This window comes from Moschus berezovskii, chromosome 14, assembly GCF_049115385.1.
Source record: "Moschus berezovskii isolate FMDL1 chromosome 14, NW_MosBer_1.0, whole genome shotgun sequence".
NCBI lineage: Eukaryota > Metazoa > Chordata > Mammalia > Artiodactyla > Moschidae > Moschus > Moschus berezovskii.
This window is the reverse complement of record NC_142473.1, coordinates 68,442,649-68,468,508: the sequence shown is the minus strand read 5'-3', so window position 1 is coordinate 68,468,508 and position 25,860 is coordinate 68,442,649. Positions and strand designations below refer to the sequence as shown.

Genomic DNA, 25,860 nt, shown 5'->3' with positions numbered 1-25,860 from the left:
ACCTGGACTAGTAACTCAGTCATCATCCTAAAATCAGGCGTATCTGCTCCTTTGGAGCAAAGCTAGGTATTTGGGTTGAGCCTGAAGATGCTTTGGCCCCAGAAGCAGTCACACTCCTATCTTGGGAGGGACCAGGAAACAAACTACCTGCATTAGTGGTTGCACCTGTCCATTTCTCGGGGCGCTGAGAAGCCCGCGGTGCTTTGGACGGGGTCCTGAACAAGGCACTGGTTGACAGAGAAGGCGATTCAGCAGTAGAGTGAAATCTCAGGGTATCGTGGAACGGTGGGGAAGCATTTATCACCGGAGATGGATGCATGTCATGGGCGATTTGAAAACTTGTATCCATTTCATCTGAAAGCATTTCTGGCAAGCGAGCTGTGGAAGTCAGACTTGGAGAGCTCAGCACAAGTGGATGTGTTGGGTGGGCAGGTGACTGTAGATGGGGACGAGACACAGCTTGTTGGCTTCTACGTGGGTAACCTCCAATCTCAGCCATTTGGAAGTCTCTGGTGTAGCTGTTAGTGTTTATGGACAAGAAGTCTGTATGGTTTCCAACCGTGGTAACATCTGACTGTTGGATGGACTGGTTGGTGTTCATACCAGACCCTGGATCATGGATGCTAAAACCTTCCACAGTCGCTGAATGCCCAACATTATCTTTGAAACCCTGAGATTTTATTGTATCGGCAGTGGGATTTAAACCACCAGGAGAAGTGGCTGGAGCTGGGTGATTTTCCCAACTTGTGGAGTTAATTGTGTGCCCATTTACATCATAATTCGTTTGCTGCAGCCAGCCAGACATCATGGGTTCTGTGGAAAGGGACTCAGCTTCTGCTGCAACAGAACTCCAGAAAACATCTGTGGTTGCTGGCTTCTTCATGCCTCCCATTGTTGTGAAATCATAGACCTCACTGGAGGAGGGAAAAGCTGTCACCTGTTTGGAAGCCAAATCTGGCAACTCAGAATGGTCTGTCACAGCTGTGTAAGTCACTGGCTTGGTCCTGGAGAAACTACGAGATGGAGACACAGGCTGGGGAGCTCGTGCAAAGGGGATGGAAGACGGAGGTGATTCAGAAGGAAGGAGGCTGGTTCCTGGTGGTGTCATGTCTGGAGAGACATGATCAGTGCTGAAATCAGAGGTGAATCCACCTGGAGCGTGGAGACTTAGACTCTCTTTACTCGGAAGGGTCTGGAGAGCAACTGTCAAATTTGCCTTTTCATTTTTCTTTAAAACAGCTGCCGTGCTATCTTCCTTCTGCAGGGGAAATGTCCAAGTCGTGGAAGGACGATGAGGAAATGTGCTCAAGAGGAGGAGGTCTGTAGCTGCTGTGGGAGGGGACCCATCACTACCAGCTTCTTCAGGAGCTGGCACTTGGGGCACAGTGGATGGAGAGGCATGACTCCATGCCAGCTGGAGCGGGGCAGGCGTGGAGGGGAAGTCTGCTGTTGTGCCATTTGATTGGGATGTGGGAATTGCCCCAGAAGGGCGTTCTTGTCCTTGGTCAGCTGTGGTGAGAGGCAGAGGAGAAGGCACCAAAGGGGAAGATTTGTGTTCTGCTGAAAGGGTGGGCCCTTTGGAATTCTCTGGGGTTGCGGACACACGCAGAGGGTAAGCAGAGTTCTTTGCAGGAGCACGGGCTGCTTCCAGGCTGGTCATTCCCACTGCCACTGACTCTGCGATCTGGACCAGTGAGGACGCAGCCTCATGGGCTGCTGCACTCTTCAAGGTTGGCAGAGACACCCCATTATGTGCTCTTTCAGCCACCTCAGCTTCAATCGGCTGGGTGGATGCAAGACTTGGAGCCACTTCCAACATGGACAACGAGGGCCTTCCACCAGGAAGCTGAAGACTTCCAGAGGCTGGCAGAGGGGGAGACAAAGGGGCCAGGTCTGCCACGGAGCTAAAAAATTCAGGTGAGGGGGAGCCCGCTGAGTGAGGACCCTCTGCTGGGCTTGAGGATCCAGAAAAACCTAGATGAGGGGTGTCTATTAAATCCCAGGCACTTCTGGATGGAGCATGGTTCATTTCCTCAGCAAATGGGTTTAGGGGATTCGCTATGCTCTGACTTGAGGAGGAGTCAGTTGGAGCTGTGTGGGGGAATAAAGGCACTTTGGTGGGTCGCTCTGCTGCCTTAGAAAAGATGATGGAATGAGGTGAGTCAGGAGCCAATGAAGAAGAGGAAGATGAGAGGAGAGCGTCTGCCCTCGGGGAATGTAGCTCTGAAACGGAAGGAGTCCCTACCAACGGCGGCCGCAACGGGAGGCCAGCGGTGAAGGACGTCACTGGCAGGAGGGTGGACAGTGGGGGCAGCATGCTGGTGTGAGGCAAACCTGGCACGGCGGCTGCTTCTTTCCCCCTGGGAGGTCTTGGTTGCACCAGGGTCTCGGCGGAACCCTTGGAAGGCTCGAGGGAGGCGCTGTGTGCGCTGCCCTGGGAAGGAGAGAAGTCCCCGTGGGCCCGAGCTCGGCGGTGTGTCTTGGGTAGGGCCGTCCAGGCAGACTGCGGCCAGCTTGTGTTGTCAGGGGATGGTCCGGGCCCAGGCTTCATTCTGTCCACTGCTGAGGAAGACTGGACTTCGGAGAAAGGCCATGTTGGTGAAATCGGTAACAGCCTCCCATGAGGAGATGACTCCGGGGTTGGGGTGATAGCGACCTGCTGGTTGTCCGTTCCTGTGAAATGAAATATCCTGCTGTCAGGTCTCGGCTAATCATAGGTCCTGGAGAGAAGGGTAAGCAAGAGAAGTACCCCTTGGACCTCACAGAGCTTCCACACCATTAAACATTCATTAAGACTCATTAAACAAACGATAACTTAGGTCATTACAGACAGGCGGATGCTGCAGCTAACCTACATGGCAACGTTGGTGAGAGATAGCCGCTGATGAGGTGATGCTTAAGCAAAGATGTGGAAGATATTTGTGTGTTTTAAATCTATTCCACCGACAAGGGTTGGACTGTGAAACTCACAGCCTAGAAAACCAAAGCTGAACATGGCTCCCTGCCATGGCCAAGGACACCAAAATAAACCTCATCCAAGAATCCGCAGTGCAAAAGGAAAGGACTATGTGTCTGAATGCAGATCTTTTATTCTTAGGGCATCTCAAGAGCAACAACTGAGGTTGCCTGTGTTTGGAGAGGTGGCACCCAGGAGACAGATTTATTAATATCTTGTTGGATTTAAAAGGATTCCTGATGCTATGGTTCACCCCATGTCAAACAGCAAAGGGGATTTCCTTCAAATTAGGCTATTTCCGAGAGAAAAACTGTTCACATCCCACCCAGGACCACAGGCAGCTCTCACAAGGCCTGGTGTCACCACCAGCACCTGCAGAGCAAGCAGAACTGTCAGCGCAAACGTGCAAAACTGCAGGCGGACAGGCGGGGAGACGGGGCACGAAATGTGACTCCACGGGAAAGGAGGCAAAGAAATAACCGATCAGAAAGCTGGGAATTCCATGCTTGGGAGGACCTCCTGCTTGAGGACCCTCTCTGATCCCCTTTCCACAGCAGTGCCAATGATGCTGATGACCCCAGAGGGGGCTCAGTGCCCTTAAGTAATATTTTAAATAAAAATAACAAAGAGGAGGTACTCCTGGAGCTTTCTACATTATTGGCCAAAAAAATGTTAGACTCAGGGATTTCCCCGGGTGGTCCAGTGGTTAAGAATCTGCCTGCCAATGCAGGGGACAGGGGTTTGATCACTGGTCCGGGAAGATCCCACATGTCGCAGGGCAACTAAGCCCGTGGGCCACAACTACTGAAGCTCTTGTGCCTAGAACCTGTTCTCCGCAAGGAGAAGCTGCCTCAACGAGAAGCCCATACACCCCAAGTAAAGAGCAGGCCCCGCTTGCCCTAACTAGAGAAAGCCCACGTGCAGCAATGAACACACAACACAGCCAATAATTTTTTTAAAAAAAGTTACACCCATCTGGTAGAAGCAGACAAACCAAGAGCTGAAGTCAGAAGACCTGGGCTTGTGTGCACCCTCCAGGCATCCACAGAGCTTGTGTGTATCTGTGGACTGTTGTTGCAAGAGTAAAGGCAACAAGCACACTCCAACTGCCCCATGGGGCAACTGGAAGGAACACAGGGTATCATGGAGGTGGAAGGAAGGGCTCCCCAAGAAGAAAAGCACTAAACAAACGCTAAAAAAAAAAATCACTAAAGAAGTGAGCAGCCATTAGAATGGTCATTGCAGGATCTAAGTCCCTGTATTTTTGTTTGCTTATCTGCTTAACAAAAGAGGACACTATGGCCCAGACAGGGGACATGATTGGCAGAAACCACACAATCCATCAGGGACAGAAGCAGGTCCAGACATGAGGCTTCCTCACTCCCACTGCAGTGTCTGCTCCCTGACTGCTTCTCCAAACCAGTTCTAGTCTTCACTCCAGCTCCACTCTATCCTGCCACCAGAAAACCTAACAACCAAAGCTGAAACCTTCAAATATTTGAGCTTTTAGAAAATGAAATATACTCTGAGTCACAAAAGCTAAACAGTAATGATCTTCTGAAATATTCAGTTTCCTTTTTTAAGATGGGAACAGTTTAAGGACAAAGGGCAAACTTAGCCTCTGTGTCTCCTTATTATGAGATCAGAATCACTAAAACTTCCTTCGTACAGGACCCAAAGCTTCCTCCCTTTATACAGAAATAATCGGCAAATGCATATATAGCTACAGGACCAAAAGTCTACACAGCATTTCATTAAGATAACTGCACTCCTTGGGAAGTGTCTCACAGTTTGCTATGGAAATTGTGCTTCTGTTATTGCACTCAGCTTAAGGAAGTAAAATTGGTTGCAATTTTACATGGAAGGCTGATGCTACTGCCATGTCTCAGGCCTTCTGTTCATGATGCTTGCCTCCTAGATAGACTCAGGTTCGCACTGGTCACGCAGTCTTGTCTGGCTGTGCATGTAGGTGGTACTTACATGAGTGAACAGAACATCCTTCTAGTGTAGTTTGTGAATTTTGGTATTTTCCAGTAACACTTTAGAATCCATTTTTATTACTTGCATGTCAGGTGAAATCTATGTAGGATTTCTTCTTTTGTACTCTCATTGAAATAAATTCAACCAGGGACTCAACTCATGGATTCAAGAGTCATACCAAATTAAACCGCTTACAAGCAAGTACCCTTCTAAGTCAAAATAGATGCGACAGGCAGAGTACTTTTTGCTTTCAGAAAGATTTCTTGCAAACTCTTTCATAAAAATCTTACAAGCAGGAAAGGGAAGTGGGTGTTAGAGGATGAATACAAGGGGATTTGTAATTAACCAAAGGAGGCTAAAATAAAGAAACAGTCTCTAGTGTACTTGCCTCTGCTAAACCTTGTTTCTGGACTAGAATCCAGTGTTTCCCAATCTATCCCTTATAAAACAGTGTCCCAAGATGCCTCATGAAGAAGTTTCAACAAGCTAACAGTTTTGAGAAGTGTATCCTGTACTCACACCTAACAGTCATTAATGCTATTCACCATATGCTTCTGGCTCTCTACCTTCAGAGCACAGAAAAGGACTGCACTTCCCGGATACCTCTGGGGTTGGGTGGGGCCATATGATTAGTTCTGGCCAATGAGTTGTGAGCAGAAGTGACAAGTGTCATTTCTGAGCTAGAACATTTAAACACCGGAGCAAGACTGTCCAGAACTTGCTTTCTTTGAAGGGAAAAAACCCAAAACAACTAGCAATATTATATCTGAATTAGTTAAGAAGGAGGAGAAGGAAGAGGAGGAACCTACTAATATTCAAAATGTTTGCAGGTCCACCAGCCTGGGTCTCTTAGGCACCACAATAAGCAAAGGCCTTCTGACTTTGTAAAAGTGTGTACAGGCAGCATGAGCAAAAAATAAGCTTTTGCTCTTTTAAATCACTGAAATTTGGGAGTTGTTTCTTATGGTAGCATAACCTAACTTACCCTAACCTATTCAGAAACTGGTATCAGAGTGGATTTGGAACTTAAACGGGCATACTCCCATGGACATCAACATTTAAATAAAGGCTGAGTCCCATCATCCAGAAAAAATAGAGCACCTAGGATGTAGCAAAACTTCAACAAATTGATGCTGGATGGTTTAATTAAACTTTGGCCAAAACTGATCAAGCATATTTAACTTCTGAAATATGTTTAGGATATTTCTTAAACATATTTGACCTTAGAAGTTGGTTACTCAAAAAAAAAAAAAAAAACCCAATGATATACATAAAGCTAAAGAAGAAAACATGCTCATTGAATTAGCAAATGATGGCAAATTCAAAAGAATAAATGATATGAAGAATTGCAGAGAAATACTTCAAAGACATGTCAACTAACTGAAATTATTATTGAAGGAGGACATAAATTAAGATTAAATATAAAGGCTTGCTTTTAATCCACATATTAAGAACAGAATGTGGGAGCTTTACTTTAAGGATAGCTTATGTTAACTGTAGGTAGGGTTGACTGGAGTTCATTATGAACTACAATAGGAATGCAGGCTAGCAAGAAAATGATACATTCTTAGACTGCATTACATTTTTTCACTCCTAAAATAAAAAAAATCTCATACTTAAGAAAAATATTTATAATGTCTGTATGTAAGGCATAAAGACAAATGATGTAAAACATACATGATCTCTGGCTTCATAGACATTGAAGTCTTATGGGAGATAAGGAGTTAAAACAAATATTCTCACAAGTATAAAAATGATACATGTTACAGATGAAAGATGCATGGTCCTTAAGAGCAGGCAATAAGAGGATGTGACCTGATGGGGGAGGTCAGAAAGCACATCACTGAGAAAGTAACTATCAAGCCAAGACCCAAAGAATAAGTAGAAGTTAATCAAGTCATGAGGGTAGGGAAAAACACTGCATGTAGAGACGAGCATTTGCAGAAACCTTGTCGCAGGAAGGTGCATAAATAGTATGAGGAACTGAAAAAAAAGTAACCATAGTGAGATCAAGGAGAACACGAGCGGACCTGGCACAAGATAAGGCTGAAGAGGTAGTTGATGACCAAACCATGAGTGTCACAGACATTAGTTCAAAGGTGAGTGGGAAGGAACGGAGGTGAAGGTGGGGGGACGTGTTTCAGAACAGTCATTCTGCTTACAGGGTGAAGAACAGACTGTACTGCACGAGGCGAAGTGGCCGACAGGAGACCAAGAAGGAAATGCCTGTTGTGGTCCAGGTATGCGACGACAGAAAAGTTGAAGAGGAGCTGAGCCACGGTGGGACATTGAAACGGATAATCCTTCTGGGTCCCTTTGAATTCTCAGAGTTCAGGGCAATGTATTTTTTTAAATATGTGTGTTTGTGGTAATTTTTTTCTAATGGCTGCAAATTCTCCTATATGCCTCTCGTTAAGAGGTAGAGTCTAAGTCCCCTTGGACTTGAGACTGTTCAACCAGTTAAGAGTGTGACAGAAGTAATGCCACGTGACTTGTGAAGCTAACATCATAAAAAGCAGCTTGGTCTTTGGAATGTTCCCCTTCATATCCTCCTTTACCATTCCTCCTGGAACCCAGACACCACTCCATGAGCAGACCAGGCCCCGTGGAGAGATCCAGCCCTGTAGGTACTCCAGTCAACAGTCCCAGCTAAGCCAAGCTTCCCAGTCATCTCAGCCCATGGACAGACAAGTGAATGAAAAAGCCTCCAGATAATTCTAGCCCCCAACCATCAGAATCACGACGGTTGTTTGAACCTTCCCTACAGAGCCCCCAGGCATCAAAAAGCAGAGACAAGTCATCCCCACTGTGCTCTGAATTCCTGAAACCACGAGCAAAACAAAATAGTTGTTGCTTTAGAGCATTTTGTTTGGGAAAGTATGTTGTGCAGAAATAATAACTGAAGCAGGACACTGCTGTGTCCCTCAGTTCTGGGAGTGAGTCAGTAGACGCTTGATTAGATTCTTAAAAGGATTCAGAAGCCAAAAAATAGTTAAGAAGCCTTCTGCTTTATACACAAGACTTTAGAACTTTGTCTATGCTAATAAAATATTTCTGTATTAATTAAAGAGGCATCATTGAAGGGGAAGAAGGGAAGAAAAATTTTGAGGGGGAAATGAGAGGTAGGTGGTATATATTTAGAAGAAGGAAAAGTAAATTAGAAGTAAGGCAAAACCAAATTACAGAGAGATTGAAACAGCCTCAAAAGAAGGAAGTGAAGCAGAAGACTGGTGGAGGTGGTCAGCTGGACAGGCTCTAAGGCAACCCCATGCTCCCCCTCTCTCGGTGGTCATGCCTTTGTGGGACCCTTCTCCTGGCACATGAGCAGAACCTGTGACATGCTTCTAACCAAGAGTCTATGGCAAAGGTGACGGGCTGTCACCCTTGTGATTTCCTTCTTGCTGTTGTTGTTGAGTCCCTCTGTCATGTCCAGCTCTTTGCAACCCCATGGACTGTACCCCACCAGGTTTCTGTGTCCATGGAATCTCCCAGGCAAGACTACTGGAGTGGGTTGCCCTGTCCTCCTCCAGGGGATCTTCCCGACCCAGGGATCAAATCCACATCTCCCGCATTGGCCGGCAGATTCTTTACCACTAAGCCACCAGTGAAGCCATACAATTATAACTCGCTAGCAGACTGCCTCTCCTTGATGGCCTGATGAATTAAGGGGCCATACTGAGAAAGCCAGGCTTCCCAGGGGACGCTAGTGGTAAAGAACCCGATTGCCAATGCAGGAGATGCATGCTCAGTCTCTGGGTCGGGAAGATCCCCTGGAGGAGAAAACGGCAACCCTCTCCATTATTCTTGCCTGGAGAATCCCATGGACAGAGTAGCCTGGCAGGCTACAGTCCATGGATCGCAAAGAATCGAACACAACTGAAGCAACTTAGCATGGACACACGCACTGAGAAAGCCAGTGTAGAAGAGAGCTAAGGGTGGAAAGCAGGCAGTCTCTAGAAACTACTGGTGGCATCTCAGAACTGAGGGTGGCCTCCAGCTGACAGCCACCAAAAATCCAGGGCCTCCAATCTGGTGGTCACAAGGCAATGTGGCCAACAATCTGGATGAACTTAGAAGTGGATTCCTCACCAGCCAAGCCTCTAGATGAGAATACAGCCTGGTTGACACCATGATGGTAGCCTTAAGAGACCTTATACAAAGGACCCAGATAAGCTATGCTCAACTCTTGACCCATGGAAACTGTCAGATCATAAATGTGTGTTGTTTTAACTGTAAAGTTTGTGGTAGGTAGTCAACAATCGAAAACTGATATAGGTAGGAAGGAAGGCACCGTGGAAGGGCACATGGTGCTGTAGGACGAGTAGGAAGAAGACATGGAGTTTGAGGGGCCATGGCCGAAGTATAGCAAAAAGGACGGTGAGAAGGTGTGCTCAAGACAGCAGAAAGGAAGCATGAATTCCTAGGTTTGTTTGGACTATCACAGAGAACAAGCTGTGAAATAAAAAATTCTAACACAGTACCTGAGACGCAGAGGAAGTTATTTGAAAAGAACACAAGGCTTTGCAAGAGCAAAAACAAAGCCACAGCAGCAAATAGCAACAGACATGTTGGAAGGTTGCTATGAAACAGGTTGTACTCATCTGTTTAAATTCTATTTTCAAGGGCGGGGGGGGGAAAGGCACACTAGTCTAATCAAATTACTCAATTCTTACTTTTCTCAATGAACTCTCACTGATTCTCCAATTTCCCCTTTCCTTATAACATGAATTATTCTTTGCTGAAAATACGGTAATGGTCTTCAAATAATGCACAGAAAGCAATGTCCCACACATTACAGAGGGAGATAAAGGCAATTTTGTCTTCCTATACAAGCCCCAGACTGGCTATCCTCTCTAAATGCTTACAAACACCACCCTTTCTAGGGGTGAGGAAACAATTACTTTCTGCTTGGACAGTGTTTCCCACAAAGGGACTGGTAATCTCAAGAACTGTAAAGGGAAGTAGTTTAGATGGTTGAGATTAAAGGAGCTTCTGGATGAAGAAAGACAAAGAGCAAAAATCTATTTATGTTGCGAATGAGTGAAAGCAAGCAAGAGGAATACCCTCAAAATAATGAAAAGTTAACTTGAATAAGTTCTTTCCTTCTCAAGGCAACAAGAATGAGTGATTATACAAATGCTACTCAGCTGACAACTGACACAAACCCATTTCAAACCAGGTTTATTTGAGCTAGGTTTAAATAAAACCGTGGCTCTTGGAGCCTCAGGAAAGTGATGTCACTCCTCTCCAAATACCAGACAATAATAACATGCACGAGCTTGCATGCACAGGTTAAGTATCAAGGGCTTCTGTTGCTCAGCAAGTTTGCATGAAATCAGTCCCAGGACAGCTAAACTTAGCCTTGAACTAAGAGTCCAGCCAATGCCAATTTGTGTGCTCAAGTCGTGTCTGATTCTTTGCAACCCTGACTCTGTCCATGGGATTTTTCAGGCAAGAATATTGGAGTGGGTTGCCATTTCCTCCTCCAGGGGATCTTCCCAACCCAGGGATCAAACCTGCATCTCCTGTGTCTTCTGCATTGCAGGCAGATTCTTTATCCACTGAGCCATCAGGGAGGCCCTGAAGCAGATCACTAACACAGCAAAACATCCAAAGTTAAGAAAAGGCTTAGCTGCACTTGAACATAAAGTCTATCACTGACTAAAGTCAAAATGGTAAAGACTACCTCCCTCATCTCCCCAGACCTCAGAGGCCCACGTGGGAGCACCGAGATGCACAATGATGAATTGTTCAGGCCTCTGTCTTCCTGAGGCCCTTGGCACAGCCCGTTTATCATCCCTGGTGCTTGTACATAAGATGCAGACCCAGGCTGTGAGGATGCTGCTGCCTGTGCAGGGCACGCTCTAACCCCACAGACGCCCCCGGGGTAGCGCAGCGTCTCTGCTGCTGCCACTCCTCACCTGAGCCTCTCTCTTCAGTCCCCAGTGCTGCATCAGTCTCCTGGTCAGGGCAGTTTCCAGAGCCCTCGGAGTCTGCTGCTTCGAGTGTCCTCAATTCAGGTCCACAGGGTTGCTCCCTGGTTTCCTCAAAACCACCCTTGTAACCCAGCTACAATCCTTTTCCAATCAGCACTGTTCCTCTCTCTGCTCGCTGGCGACACGGAGGAGAAGACTGCCCTCCTTCGTTGACCTAACACATGCTGCAGTATGGTCGCATTTGCAACCAAGGTCAAGAAACCATCTACCCTGTCCAGCTCCCCACTTCCCAGCAGGTCTGCCTCACTGAGCACTTACAGGAAAGCAAGCCTGACCCCCAATAGCTCTTAAATGTAGGGAACTAAGGCAATCAACGAATAAATACCCCAAACTCATCTTCCTTGTATGTCAGAGAAAAACAGCTGCAGCTTCCTACCAGGCCCCACAGTCAGACTGCCTGGATTCAAATCCCACTCACTCCTCCGTTTGCTGTGTGACCTTGGGTGAGTTACTCAACCTCTCTGTGCCCCAGTTTCCTCAAGAGACAATCACAGTACCTATTTTATGACACCACGGTACCATGAAATTGTTTTAAGGATTAAAATAAGGTGGCACATGTCAAGTGCCGGCCACACATTGCTAACTATTATTATTATTATCTGTTTAGTTCTGGGTAGGCATGGATGTACTCGGAAGCCACCTCAGGCAACCTGAACACAGGTCATAACTTAGAAATGCCTGCAAATCATGCCCTGTTACGACTCCACACAACTGTGGAACTGCTCCTAGTTTGCACAATACGTCACACCCTCATCCCATCTGTTCCTCACAGTCTGTTATTACCTCCATTTTACAGGTGGAGAAACCAAAGTTCAGGGAGGTCAAGTGCTGCCTTGCTCAAGGTCATGCTGAGAGTTACCTTATGGCCACATATGACTCCACCCCCCTTGACTTCAGATCCAAGGCTCTCTATTCCACGTGGGAAACAGTAGGTCTCCCTCCATCTCCAGGTCTGGGGTGGACTCCATCCTCCCAGGGGGACCCCAAACAGACTGCAGCCCACACAGTAGCTGCCCCTTCCTGTCTGATGATGAGTCTGTCTCCTTGGTGCCTCTTCAACAAACATTACTGAGCACCACTCTAAATCATCGAGACCTGTCGAGCTTCAATTCCCAGAAGGTCAAAAGAGATGGATTAAGCATCATTGCTATGCTGAAGCATCCACCCCTCACCCTGCAGTCCTGAAGTTTGGTGCCTGGGATATTCTTGCCTAAGATGATTTCTCTTGGGGCTTTTTAAAACGAAATGCGCCAGTTAATAGAATCAAATTGCCATTCCTTGAAATGATGCCAGCAAAGGGAAAGTTCTGTTTACTGCTTCCACAGAAGCATTTTAACTTTCAAAGCTCTTTCACAGCTGTTTTCTTCTTCTTTTATTTAAGTTTATTGCTTTCAAATCCTTTGTAAAACAGGTTTAAAAATAAAGTTGATCTTCCCCCTTATAACAGTAATAAATTTCACTGTTTTTTCAAAATCCTTGATATATGTGATCATTATAGAACATTCAGAAAAGGGAAGATGGAAAAGTAGAAGGCAAGCTAAAATAACCCCATGCTACCCTCAGCCTCCTCCAAGTACATGTCCAGTTCATCAAGAAAACCAGGATTCATGCTGTGGTGAGTCATATTTATGGACTTCATTCTTGGAAAAGTTTGGGTTTGCTCGGTTTTCAGACCTGTGATTACACTGCACATCCAAATTTGCACCTGCTTCTTGTCTTTTATAGTACTGTATTAATGAATGTTTCCATATTGGATAAGGCTCTAATTATTTCCACTAAGATGTGGTATCATAATTTGTTTAAGCATCCCCTAACTGTTAGGAGACAGGTTGTTCATAAATTTTCAGTATTATAAATAAAGGCCTCATCGCCTTCCAATTCTGTCATCAGAGCCTATGTGTAGCAGATGGGACAGACACAGTGACCTCCTCTTATGGACTAGGACACCACACATATAGAAGAACATCTGCATCAAGAGAAATAAATCAGTGAGACTTGGAGTTTCTCTCCTCCCCCTACACCTTAGCATCCTTCTGATCTTTCAGATAGGGTCATTTATAAGTTTAAAAACTTCATGATGGCCTAACTCAATGATAGAAAACACAATGAACCACCAGTAACTGACCTTAACCAGTATAACTGACCTTCTCCAATAACTGACCAGTAATTAGGACAACCTTAATTGGCAAACCTTTCCAAATTTTCATATTTTTTAGTATTTCACTCTAATGACCTCAAGGGAGGTTGAGACCATTTAAATCCATTAAGCAAGAATTACTGGAGATCTAGGGCTGCCCAGGTGGCTCAGTGGGTAAAGCATCCACCTGCGATGCAGAAGACACAGGAGACGTGGGTTCAGTCCCTGGGTTGGAAAGACCCCCTGGAGGAGAAAATGGCAACCCACTCCAATACCCTTCCCTGGAGAACCCCATGGACAGAGGAGCCTGAAGGGCTACAGTCCATGGGGTCACAAAGAGAAGGACACGACTGAAATGACTGAGCACGCAATATGCATGCATGCACTGGAGATCTAGGGAATTCTGTACCTAAAGAAACGCAGTAACAGGAGCTTAGTTCAGCTCAGTTCAGTCGCTCAATCATGTCTGACTCTTTACGACCTCATGGACTATAGCACGCCAGGCCTCCCTGTCCAGCAACAACTCCCAGAGTTTACTCAAACTCATGTCCATTGAGTCAGTGATGCCACCTAACCATCTCATCCTCTGTCATCCCCTTCTCCTCCTGCCTTCAATCTTTCCCAGCATTAGGGTCTTTTCAGATGAATCAGTTCTTCACATCAGGTGGTCAAAGTATTGGAGTTTCAGCTTCAGCATCAGTCCTTCCAATAAATATTCAGGACTGATTTCTTTTAGGATTGACTGGTTGGATCTCCTTGCTGTCCAAGGGACTCTCAAGAGTCTTCTCCAACACCATAGTTCAAAAGCATCAATTTTTTGGTGCTCAGCTTTATTTATTTATTTATTTATAGTCCAACTCTCACATCTGTACATGACCACTGGGAAAACCATAACCTTGACTAGACGGACCTTTGCTGGCAAAGTAATGTCCCTGATTTTTAATATGCTATCTAGGTTGGTCATAACTTTTCTTCCAAGGAGCAAGTGTCTTTTAATTTCATGGCTGCAGTCACCATCTGCAGTGATTTTTGGAGTCCCCCAAAATAAAGTCTCTCACTGTTTCCACTGTTTCCCCATCTATTTTCCATGAAGTGATGGGACCAGATGCCATGATCTTAGTTTTCTGAATGTTGAGTTTTAAGCCAACTTTTTCACTCTTCTCTTTCACTTTCATCAAGAGGCTCTTTAGTTCTTTTTTTTTTGCTTCCTGCCATAAGTGTGGTGTCATCTGAATATCTGAGGTTATTGATATTTCTCCCAGCAATCTTGATTCCAGCTTGTGCTTCATCCAGTCCAGCATTTCTCATGATGTACTCTGCATATATGTTAAATAAGCAGGGTGACAATATACAGCCTTAAAAGTCACATGGACCACAGCTTTGTCTAACTCAATGAAACTATGAGCCATGCCATGTAGGGCCACCCAAGACGGACAGGTCATGGTGGAAATTTCTGACAAACTGTGGTCCACTGGGGAAAGGAATGGCAAACCACTTCAGTATTCTTGCCTTGAGAACCTCATGAATAGTATGAAAAGGCAAAAAGATAAGACACTGAAAGATGAACTCCTCAGGTCGGTAGGTGCCCAATATGCTACTGGAGATCAGTGGAGAAATAACTCCAGAAAGAATGAAGAGATGGAGCCAAAGCAAAAACAAAACCCAGCTGTGGAAGTGACTGGTGATGGAATTAAAGTCCGATGCTGTAAAGAGCAATATTGCATAGAAACCTGAAATGTTAGGTCCATGAATCAAGGCAAATTGGAAGTGGTCAAACAGGAGATGGCAAGAATGAACGTCGACATTCTAGGAATGAGTGAACTAAAATGGACTGGAATGGGTGAATTTAACTCAGATGACCATTCTATCTATGACTGAGGGCAAGAATCCCTTGGAAGAAATGGAATAGCCATCATAGTCAACAAAAGAGTCCGAAATGCAGTACTTGGATGCAGTCTCAAAAACAACAGAATGATCTCTGTTAGACTCCAAGGCAAACCATTCAATATCACAGTAATCCAAGTCTATGCCCCAATCAGTAATGCTGAAGAAGCTGAAGCTGAATGGTTCTATGAAGACCTACAGACCTTCTAGAACTAACACCCAAAAAACATGTCCTTTTCATCATAGGGAACTGGAATGCAAAAGTAGGAAGTCAAGAAACACCTGGAGTAAAAGGCAAATTTGGCCTAGGAGTACAGAATGAAGCAGGTCAAAGGCTAACAGAGTTTTGCCAAGAGAACGCACTGGTCATAGCAAACACCCTCTTCCAACAACACAAGAGAAGACTCTACACATGGACATCACCAGATGGTCAATACCAAAATCAGATTGATGTATTCTTTGCAACCAAAGATGGAGAAGCTCTATACAGTCAGCAAAGACAAGACCGGGAGCTGACTGTGGCTCAGATCATGAACTCTTTATTGCCAAATTCAGACTTTAATTGAAGAAAGTAGGGAAAACCAGTAGACCATTCAGGTATGACCTAAATCAAATCTGTTACGATTATAAAGTGGAAGTGACAAATAGAGTCAAGGGATTAGATCTAATAGAGGGCCTGAAGAACTATGATGAAGGTTCATGACATTGTACAAGAGGCAGTGATCGAGACCATCCTCAAGAAAAAGAAATGCAAAAAGGCAAAATGGTTGTCTGAGGAGGCCTTACAATAGCTATGAAAAGAAGAGAAGCGAAAGGCAAAGGAGAAAAGGAAAGATATACCCGTTTGAACATCAAAAAACATCAAAGAGAGATAAGAAAGCTTTCCTCAGTGATCAGTGCAAAGAAATAGAGAAAAACAACAGAATGGGAAAGAACAGATCTCTTCAAGAAAATTAGAGATATCAAGGGAACTTTTCATGTAAAGATGGGCACAATAAAGGACAGAAATGGTATGGACCTAACAGAAGCAAAAGATATTATGAAGAGGTGGCAAGAATACACAGAAGAACTGTACAAAAAAGATCTTCACAATCTAGATAGTTACAATGGTGTGATCACTCACCTAGAGTTAGACATCCTGGAATTCGAAGTCAAGTGGGCCTTAGGAAGCATCACTACAAACAAAGCTAGTGGAGGTGATGGAATTCCAGTTGAGCTATTTCAAATCCTAAAGATGATGCTGTGAAAGTGCTGCACTCAATATTCCAGCAAATTTGGAATACTCAGCAGTGGCCACAGGACTGGAAAAGGTCAGTTTTCATTCCAACCCCAAAGAAAGGCAATGCCAAAGAATGCTCAAACTACCGCACAATTGCATTCATCTCAGATGCTAGCAAAGTAATGCTCAAAATTCTCCAATCCAGGCTTCAACTGTATGTGAACAGTGAACTTCCAGATGTTCAAGCTGGATTTAGAAAAGGCAGAGGAACCAGAGATCAAACTGCCAACATCTGTTGGATCATCGAAAAAGCAAGAGAGTTCCAGAAGAACATCTATTTCTGCTTTATTGACTATGCCAAAGCCTTTGACTGTGTGGATCACAACAACCTGTGGAAAATTCTAAAGAGATGAGAATACCAGACCACCTGACCTGCCTCTTGAGAAACCTGTACTCAGGCCAAGAAGCAACAGTTAGAACTGGACATGGAACAACAGACTGGTTCCAACAGGAGCTTAGAGAGTTGAGCAAAAAGACAACATATTACTAGTCTTCCCCATGTTGAAAGGTTTAAATGTAAACCACTCCTAAGAGACAGTCCCATAATTAAGATGCACATGGTCCCATCACTTCATGGGAAATAGATGGAAAAACAGTGGAAACAGTGTCAGACTTTAGGTATTTTTTTGGGCTCCAAAATCACTGCAGATGCTGATTGCAGCCATGAAATTAAAAGACGCTTGCTCCTTGGAAGGCAAGTTATTACCAACCTTGATAGTATATTAAAAAGCAGAGACATTACTTTGCCAACCAAGGTCCGTCTAGTCAAGGCAATGGTTTTTCCCGTGGTCATGTATGGATGTGAGAGTTGGACTGTGAAGAAAGCTGATCGCCGAAGAATCGATGCTTTTGAACTGTGGTGTTGGAGAAGACTCTTGAGAGTCCCTTATACTGCAAGGAGATCCAACCAGTCCATTCTAAAGGAGATCAATCCTGGATGTTCATTGGAGGGACTGATGCTAAAGCTGAAACTCCAATACTTTGGCCACCTCATGCGACGAGTTGACTCACTGGAAAAGACTCTGATGCTGGGAAAGGTTGGGGGCGGGAGGAGAAGGGGATGACGGAGAATGAGATGGCTGGATGGCATCACCGACTCTGTGGACATGAGTTTGAGTGTACTCCGGGAGTTGGTGATGGACAGGGAGGCCTGGCGTACTGTGATTCATGGGGTCGCGGAGAGTCGGACACGATTGAGCGACTGAACTGAACTGAACTGAACTGATTCCCATAACTCTTTATTTTTAGCTCTATTAGAGTACTTTTCCCTTTCTGCTTAGTATTACAGCCAGTTATCTCAATTATTAGCTCATCACTTTACCATTTATCCCACAAGCACACACTGAATGCTTTATCTGATAGTCTGTGTCTTACAAAGATGAACAGACTATAATCTCACTGGGAAGGTGGCTTAGGAGGAGGGGCCTGCAGACAAGCAGCTGATGGCTTTGTTCTGCTGTGTAAACTCAGGCTAGTGATGTACATCTCTGTGTCTGTTTCCTCCTTTCTAAGAGAAGATGGTGATAATTGCTGTATCGCAGGCTGTTTTGAGGCTTAAAGGAATTAATCCATGTAGAGTATTTGAAATGTATCCTGGTATATGGTTAGCTTCCCTGGTGGTTCAGATGGTAAAGCGTCTGCCTCCAATGTGGGAGACCCGGGTTCGATCCCTGGGTTGGGAAGATCTCCTGGAGAAGGAAACGGCAACCCACTCCAGTATTCTTGCCTGGAGAATCCCACAGACAGAGGAGCTTGGTAGGCTACAGTCCATGGGGTCGCAAAGAGTCGGACACGACTGAGAGACTTCACTCACTATGTGGTTAGCAGTCAAAATGTTACTTGTTTTGATTATCATCAATGGGCACAAACTCCAGCTGAGAGGTTTCAGGGATATATCTTTTTTCTAAACTATGATAAAAATAAATTCTTATATGCTCATTTTTCTGGGTAAACTTATTCTGTCTTCTCAGGAATAGTTCTCGTTTCTTACAATGAATCCCTTTTATCGGGCCATAATTCTCCAATGTACCTGAGCAATCCATCTGGCTTTCTTAGCTTGAGTAAGACTCACAAAGCTTCTGTGTTAGATGTCTCCCCTGCAGTCAACTTATTTCCACAGTCAAGAATGTGGTTTCTAAGATGATTAATTCAGCATGGTTTCAAAATGAACACTTTCCCAATAAGACTCTACAAACCGAACTACAGTTATAGCTGAGATGCTAAGAAGAAGGCAGAGACAGAACAAGAGCAACTCATATATGTATATCAAATTTTAAAATTAATAATTTATGTATTTATTAATACTCAATCCACTCCAATATTCTTACCTGGGGAATCCTATGGACAGAGGACACTGGTGGGCTCACAGTCCATGGGGTTATTAGAGTCAGACATGGCTTAGCAACTAAACAACAACAATTTACTTAATATATGAGAAAAAAATTGATAACCAAAATTAAACCAGAAATGAAAAACTCAAAACAAATTAATACACAAAAAGGGAGCCACTATGAAAAAAGTCACCTGAACTAGATATATTCAGGTGAGAGATATCTAACTTTAAAAAACTTAAAAAAAAAAAAAAAGGCAATTTTAATGTGATTAAACTAACTCAGGCCTTTGAAATATATGAAAATGTCCCCGCTTGTTTTATGAAATCAGTAATGCTTTAAGACCAAAATCCGATAAAGATATATTAAACAAATAAACACTGATCAAAATATGTAAATGAAGATAGGACACCCAAGCAAAAATGTGTATATGTCGGGGACAGGAAGAACATAACAGGGAAATAGAAATCTATGTGCACATCAAGATAGATTTATATTAAAATTATGTATGTGTATATATAATAATAAAGTATGTAATACATAAGTATTAATTAATAAATACTAAAATTTTATAAGGTTTTGTGATAGTCAACATAAACACACTCACAAGTATATGCACAAAACACCCATACACGCGAATGTTAAACTCTTCACTGAATTTAAAGACCAGATACTATGACTGTAGGCGAAACTCTGGACTCAATATTTTCCACCTCAACTCTGTACCATCTGCCTTGTGGTTCATGATAGGCAGAGTCCTTCTCATTCATGTTGTATCTCATAGGATATTTTGTTGCTGCTGCTGCTGCTAAGTCACTTCAGTCGTGTCCGACTCTGTGTGACCCCATAGACGGAAGCCCACCAGGCTCCCCCGTCCCTGGGATTCTCCAGGCAAGAACACTGGAGTGGGTTGCCATTTCCTTCTCCAATGTGTGAAAGTGAAAAGTGAAAGTGAAGTCGCTCAGTCGTGTCTGACCCTTAGCGACCCCACGGACTGCAGCCCACCAGGCTCCTCCATCCATGGGATTTTCTAGGCAAGAGTACTGGAGTGGCTTGCCATTGTCTTCGACGATATTTTGTTACACTGATACAAAAATAATACTACAGATATCTAGACAACTCAACATTCTCTAAAACTGAGAAAAAGCGAAGATAAGCCTTCCTGGGTAACTCAGCAGTTAAGAATCTGCCTGCCAATGCAGGAGACTCAGGAGACCCAGGTTTGACCCACGGATTGGGGAAAACTCCCGGAGAAGGAAATGGCAACCCATTCCAGTATTCTTGCCTGGAAAATCCCACGGAGAGGGGAGCCTGGCGGGTTACAGTCCATGTGGTTGCAAAGAGTCAGACATGTCTTAGCAACTAAATAACAGCCATGTTCCAACATCTGTTCCAATAAATACTGGTCCCATGGAAGGATTTGAGGGAAAAAAAGATTATTCAAAAATGCTCAGGACATTTCTCTAAAAAGGACATACAGATGGCCAATAGGCACATGAAAAGATGTTCAACATCACTAGCTATTAGAGAAATGCAAATCAAAACTACAATGAGATATCACCTCACACCAGTCAGAATGGTTATCGTCAAAAAATTCATTCACAAATAATAAATGCTGGAAAGGGTATGGAGAGAAGGGAACCCTCCTGCACTGTTGGTGGGAATGTAAACTGGAAACTGGTACAGCCACTATGGAGAACAGTATGGAAGTTCCTTAAAAAATTAAAAATACAGCTACCATATGACCCTGCAATCCCACTCCTGGGCACATATCCAGAGAAAAACAAAGATAGATGCATCCCAATGTTCATTGCAGCACTGTTTACAATGGCCAAGACATGGAAACAACCTAAATTCCATTGACAGAGGAATGGATAAAGAAGATGTGGTATACATACATACATATACATATACATATACATATACATATACATATACATCAGAGAAGGCAATGGCAAGCCACTCCAGTACTCTTGCCTAGAAAATCCCGTGGATGGAGGAGCCTGGTAGATTGCAGTCTGTGGGGTCACTAAGGGTCGGACACAACCGAGCAACTTCACTTTCACTTTTCACTTTCACACATTGGAGAAGGAAATGGCAACCCACTCCAGTGTTCTTGCCTGGAGAATCCCAGGGATGGGGGAGCCTGGTGGGCTTCCGTCTGTGGGGTCACACAGAGTCGGACACGACTGAAGTGACTTAGCAGCAGCAGCATACATATACATATAAGTGAAGTGAAAGTCGCTCAGTCATGCCCAACTCTTTGCGACCCCATGGACTATACAATCCATGGAATTCTCCAGGCCAAAATACTGGAGTGGGTACCCTTTCCCTTCTCCAGGGGATCTTCCCAACCCAGGGATCGAATCCAGGTCTCCCGCATTACAGGTGGATTCTTTACCAGCTGAGCCACAAGGGAAGCCCAATATATATATATATATATTAAAAAGAATGAAATAAGGCCATTTGCAGCAGCATGGATGGACCTACGGAGTGTCATACTGAGTAGAGTAAGTCAGAGAAGGAGAAATATCATATGATCTCCCTTATGTGTAGAATATAAAAAAAATGATACAAATGGGCTTACTTAGAAAACAGAAAGAGACTCACAGACTTAGAAAACTAACTCATGGTTGCCAGGGGAAGAGACAGTTAAGGACTTTGGGAAGGTCATGTACACACTGCTACATTTAAAATGGGTAACCAACAAAAACCTATTGTATAGTACTTGGAACTCTGTTCAGTGTTATGTGCCAGCCTGGATGGGAGAGTTTTGGGGGAGAACGGATGCATGTATATGTATGGCTGAGTCCCTTCACTGTTCACCTGAAACTATCATAACATTGTTAATTGGCATTACCCTGATACTAAATATTTTTGGTGTTAAGAAAATTTTTTTTTTTTTAAAGAGAGAGAGAGGGGAAAAAAAGAAGTATCAGTGGCAAAAAAAATGTTCAGAAAATTTCTTGTGGGAGATTCCCAGGTTTACAGACAAGTACACTGAAGACTTTGAAAAGTGTATAATAAACAAAAGTTCTATTTCATCTGAAGTGAAGTATTAATCGCTGTCATGTCCAACTCTTTGTGACCCCATGGACTGTAGCCCGCCAGGCTCCTCTGTCCATATAATTCTCCAGGCGAGAATAATGGAGTGGATAGCCATTCCCTTCTTCGGGGGATCTTCCCGACCCAGGGATCAAATCTGGGTTTCCTGCATTGAAGTCAGATTATTTACCGTAAAATACTAAAGCTAGTTGACTGTGGAATTTTTCTTCTTTTTTTTTTACCTGATACCAGTTAATAAACCCAACCTAAGAACACTTTGAAGGAATTCCAGCTTAGATCATTGCAGAATTTAATGTTGTTGCCCTTGAGCAATTTCAGACAAAGAGAAAACCAAAGAAAATGATGGGTGGACTGAATTCATTAAGGAATCAGAAAACAAACTCTTGGTCATTATATAGCTGACAGATGCTGTTTGCTTGTTTCACAGTGTATGTTATCAGACTCAGTCCCAAACTCCCTTATTGATGCACATCACTGAGATAACACGAGTGTGAGCACTAGGAAACCAGTAACGTGCTGTCCCTAATGGAAAGGACCATCATTATTATACTGAGTGGCTCTAATGCCTTCCTGGGGCATTAAGTTAGTCTAGGTAAAATAATAATATCAATAATTTGATTGCTTTCCCCTCTGACTGGAGACACATTTTAAAAAATGAATGCTATACTGGAAAAGGCTGTGTGATGCTTCATGGATACTGATGCTTTTCTTACAATTAGACACTAAAAACCTACAAGTATCTATGTGGAGACCAAAGAAGCAGAATAAGTTGCCAATATTAATACAAATATTATTACTGACTCAATTCATAGTCACTAATGACTGATTTAGGCATATGTTTACTGCAGATGTCTAACTTCATTAATGGGAATATTTCTATTTTAGGATTTATTCAGATTCTTAAAGAAGAAATTATAGATCAATTCTATTAGGACTGAAAAACGATCAAACCAATTGCCTCTAAGACAGAAAAGAAAATCTTTATTCTAAGTGAAGAATTTTCGTGCACTTTTTAGAAGCACCAAAATTCAAAAACATAGCCAATATTGTCATATCACATAATTTCCGTTCATAGTTGGTTTGCCGTTAGTGTTTATACAAGTGACCCTATCAAGATAGCATTTATATATTTTTTTAAATTCTTTGATTTAGACATTTCTAACTGAGACTACATTTTCTCTCATTTGGGATAAAATCATAAGATCTATCTAGATTAAATTTATTTCACCAACAGAATTTCCAGTGCTATCTCTCAATACCTTGGCTTACCAAATAATAAACAAAACCATTAGACATGATTTTTCAGTATTGGCAATAGGACTTTCCTTTATCCTTCCAGTCTCTTAAAGGCCAATCTGTGGCTAGCAACCAAGTTTAGAGATGTGTGGCCCAAAGAAGAATGCCCACAACAGGCAACCAGAATGCTAGTACTCTCGATACCTGGCCTACCCAATAAATTAGATCTCGCTATTCTCCAGGAGAAGCTAGGACTGACTGAGCCCACAGCAGTTGGTGAGAGGCAGGGAGGAGATGCTATGTGTCTCTGCCTGACTGCCACCTGCCTGAAAGACAAGAATCAACAGTCAAAGTGTCCTACCACAGGGACTTCCCTGGTGGTCCAGTGGCTAAGATTCCAAGCTCCCAAGGAAGGGGGCCCAGGTTCGATCCCTGGTCAGGGAATCCACATGCCACAACTAAGAGTTTGAATGCTGCAACTAAAGACCCACATTCCACAATTAAGACCCAGCACAATCAAACAAAATTAATAAATATTATAATATCCTATAATACCACAGACATGAAACTTACCATTTCTATTACATCCATTCAATACATCTGCTGAGTATCTGCTATATGCCAGACCCTAGCACTTACTGGACCTTTTCTACAGTCCAACAAAATATCCAAACTGAATAAGGTAGGATTTCATCCCTTCCTGCCTGTTTAAGGCAGGACATGGGTCTCCTGTCCTTGGATTAGGAGATACACCATCTGCTCCCCTGGTTCTCAGTTCTTTGGATTCTGACTAAAATTATTCCATGGGTTTCCCTGAGGGTCTCTAGCTTTCCAGGTAGTAGAACTTTTCAACCTTCATAAACACATGAGCCAAATCCTCATATTAATCCCCTTTTGTATGTATTTGTGTGTGTGTTCACCATCTGCCTCCCTGGGTCTAAAGGACAATCCTCCATTTTTGGTGTCAAGATTTTCTTTCTTTTCTATACGATAGCAGGTGTAGCTATGGTTTTGTTCATACCCTTACTTGACAAAATTAAAAGTTCACCAATCTAAACTAGGCTTCCAAACATCTTCATTTTACTACTCCATGAGTTCTCCAAGTCTGAAAATCAAAGATCTACATTTTTGGATAAAGATCTGAGGTTTCCTTCCATAGTTAAGTATCACTGAGAAATGGATTTCACACCTGTTACTGCTGGGGTGTGTGTGTATATGTGTGTGCGTGTGTGCGTGTGTGTGTGTTTAGACATGGGCAGGGAGGAAATTCGAGGAGAGTCTGACAATGAAGGAGCAGCCTCTACAGAACATTCTGACGCTAAAAGGGTTGGAATGGGCTAGTCTGAATGACCAAGGGAAAAACACAAAAATGAAGACTTTATAAGGGATGGAAAACTCTCTCTCTTTATCTGATGGCCCATTAAGAAAGAACAGCTCTCCTGAAGTCACCAGTTTATCTAGCTTGTGATTTTCCATGCTTCTTACTCCAGTATCAACATACAGCTTCTTGAACTTAAAAACACACACTATTATCTGCAGAATAAATAACATACAATTCCCTCTTCTACCCTGAATTGTTAACAATATTATTTTCACAGTAAATAACTGTTAGAACCATTACCAGTGAAATAGTAGCATGTTTTGTTGACTCTTTACAAATATCAAGAGAAATTAAATGTTTCTTGTGGCACACTAGTTGGGCTGTTAATGACCTGTAATTGAGCCTGAAATCCTGGCTTTTTTCAAAAACAGAAATAATCAATGATAAATACATGTCATATAGAAATCAACATCTCTATTACAGAGACTTCATTAAAATCTAGTTCCCCTCAAACTATGTTGAATACTGAATAAATTTTAATAATTTTATTTATTTATTATTTTGGTTGTGCTGGGTCATTGTTGCTGTGAAGGCTTTGCTCCAGCTGTGGCAAGCAGGGGCTACACTCTAGTTGCAGTACACAGACTTCTCGTTGCAGCGGGTTCTCTTGTTGCAGAGCACAGGCTCCAGGGCACACAGGGTTCAGAAGGTGCAGCTCAAGGGCTCAGCAGTTGCAGGCTGCGGGCTCCAGAGTGCAGGCTCAATAGCTTTGGCACATGGGCTTAGTTTCTTTCCGGCATGTGGGATCTTCCCAGAACAGGGATTGAGCCTGTAATCTCCTCCACTGGCAGGCAGATCTTCACCACTGACCCACTGGAGAAGCTCTGAATACTGAATAATTTAATTCCATATCTATTTCAGAAGGATGAATTTGTTGGCTAAATTGCTTGAATGGTAAGAGACACACCTTTATTCAGAATTCTGAAACTTTAACTGGTTATTTTTCATACCAACCTACATCAAGTAGTTCCCATCTTCAAAACATTCAGTCTCTATAAGAATGAATTCCCCAAGAAAAAGTGCTACAGGTGAAAATACACAATTTAAATCAGTGCCAGAGGAACTACTGGGGAAAAAAAGAAAATTAATAACAAAGATAAAGATTATTTAATAGCTTTAATTACAACTTTAGAGCATTTTAATAGTGCTGAACAATGAAAGTGACTTTATAAGATCAAAGCAAATAGAAAGAATAACTTTATTCTGTGAATCCAAAAGCCAAAGAACGCTGCAGCTCTTGGGCTTACTTGCAGACAATTTTGCTTGAAAGCTATTAACAGAACAGACAATTTTGCTTGAAAGCTATTAACAGAACAGATTAACACAAAGTATTCTCTGATATGTACTTGACCCTGGTGTGATTTTATCTATTTCAATGAACTCAAAGATAACATGAACCTACAACAAAGGTCATACTTGGGGGAAGTAGCAAAAACATCACACATGGGCCAGGGCATCTGGATTCCAACCATGGTTCTCCCACCTTCTCCCTTTTAGATGTAAAGTAAATCACTTTTACTGCCTGGGTCCCAGGCTCCTCCTCTGTAACATGAGAGCACAAAATTGATCATCTGGTGTGTACAGAGTCGCTTCAGTCATGTCTGACTCTTTGCGC

General features: G+C 43.2%; 1 protein-coding gene across 2 annotated transcripts in view; it reads right to left on the bottom strand.

The window, feature by feature from the left end:
* Positions 1-25,860, bottom strand: part of KIAA1549L (KIAA1549 like) — a 315,219-nt gene that overhangs the window by 131,717 nt on the left and 157,642 nt on the right. The window contains exon 2 of one of the 2 annotated variants that reach the window (XM_088843233.1): positions 148-2,673. In XM_088843233.1, the coding sequence (XP_088699359.1) occupies positions 148-2,673 (2,526 nt within the window). The remainder of the gene's footprint in view (positions 1-147; positions 2,674-25,860) is intronic. The other variant, XM_088843234.1, reaches the window with a different exon arrangement.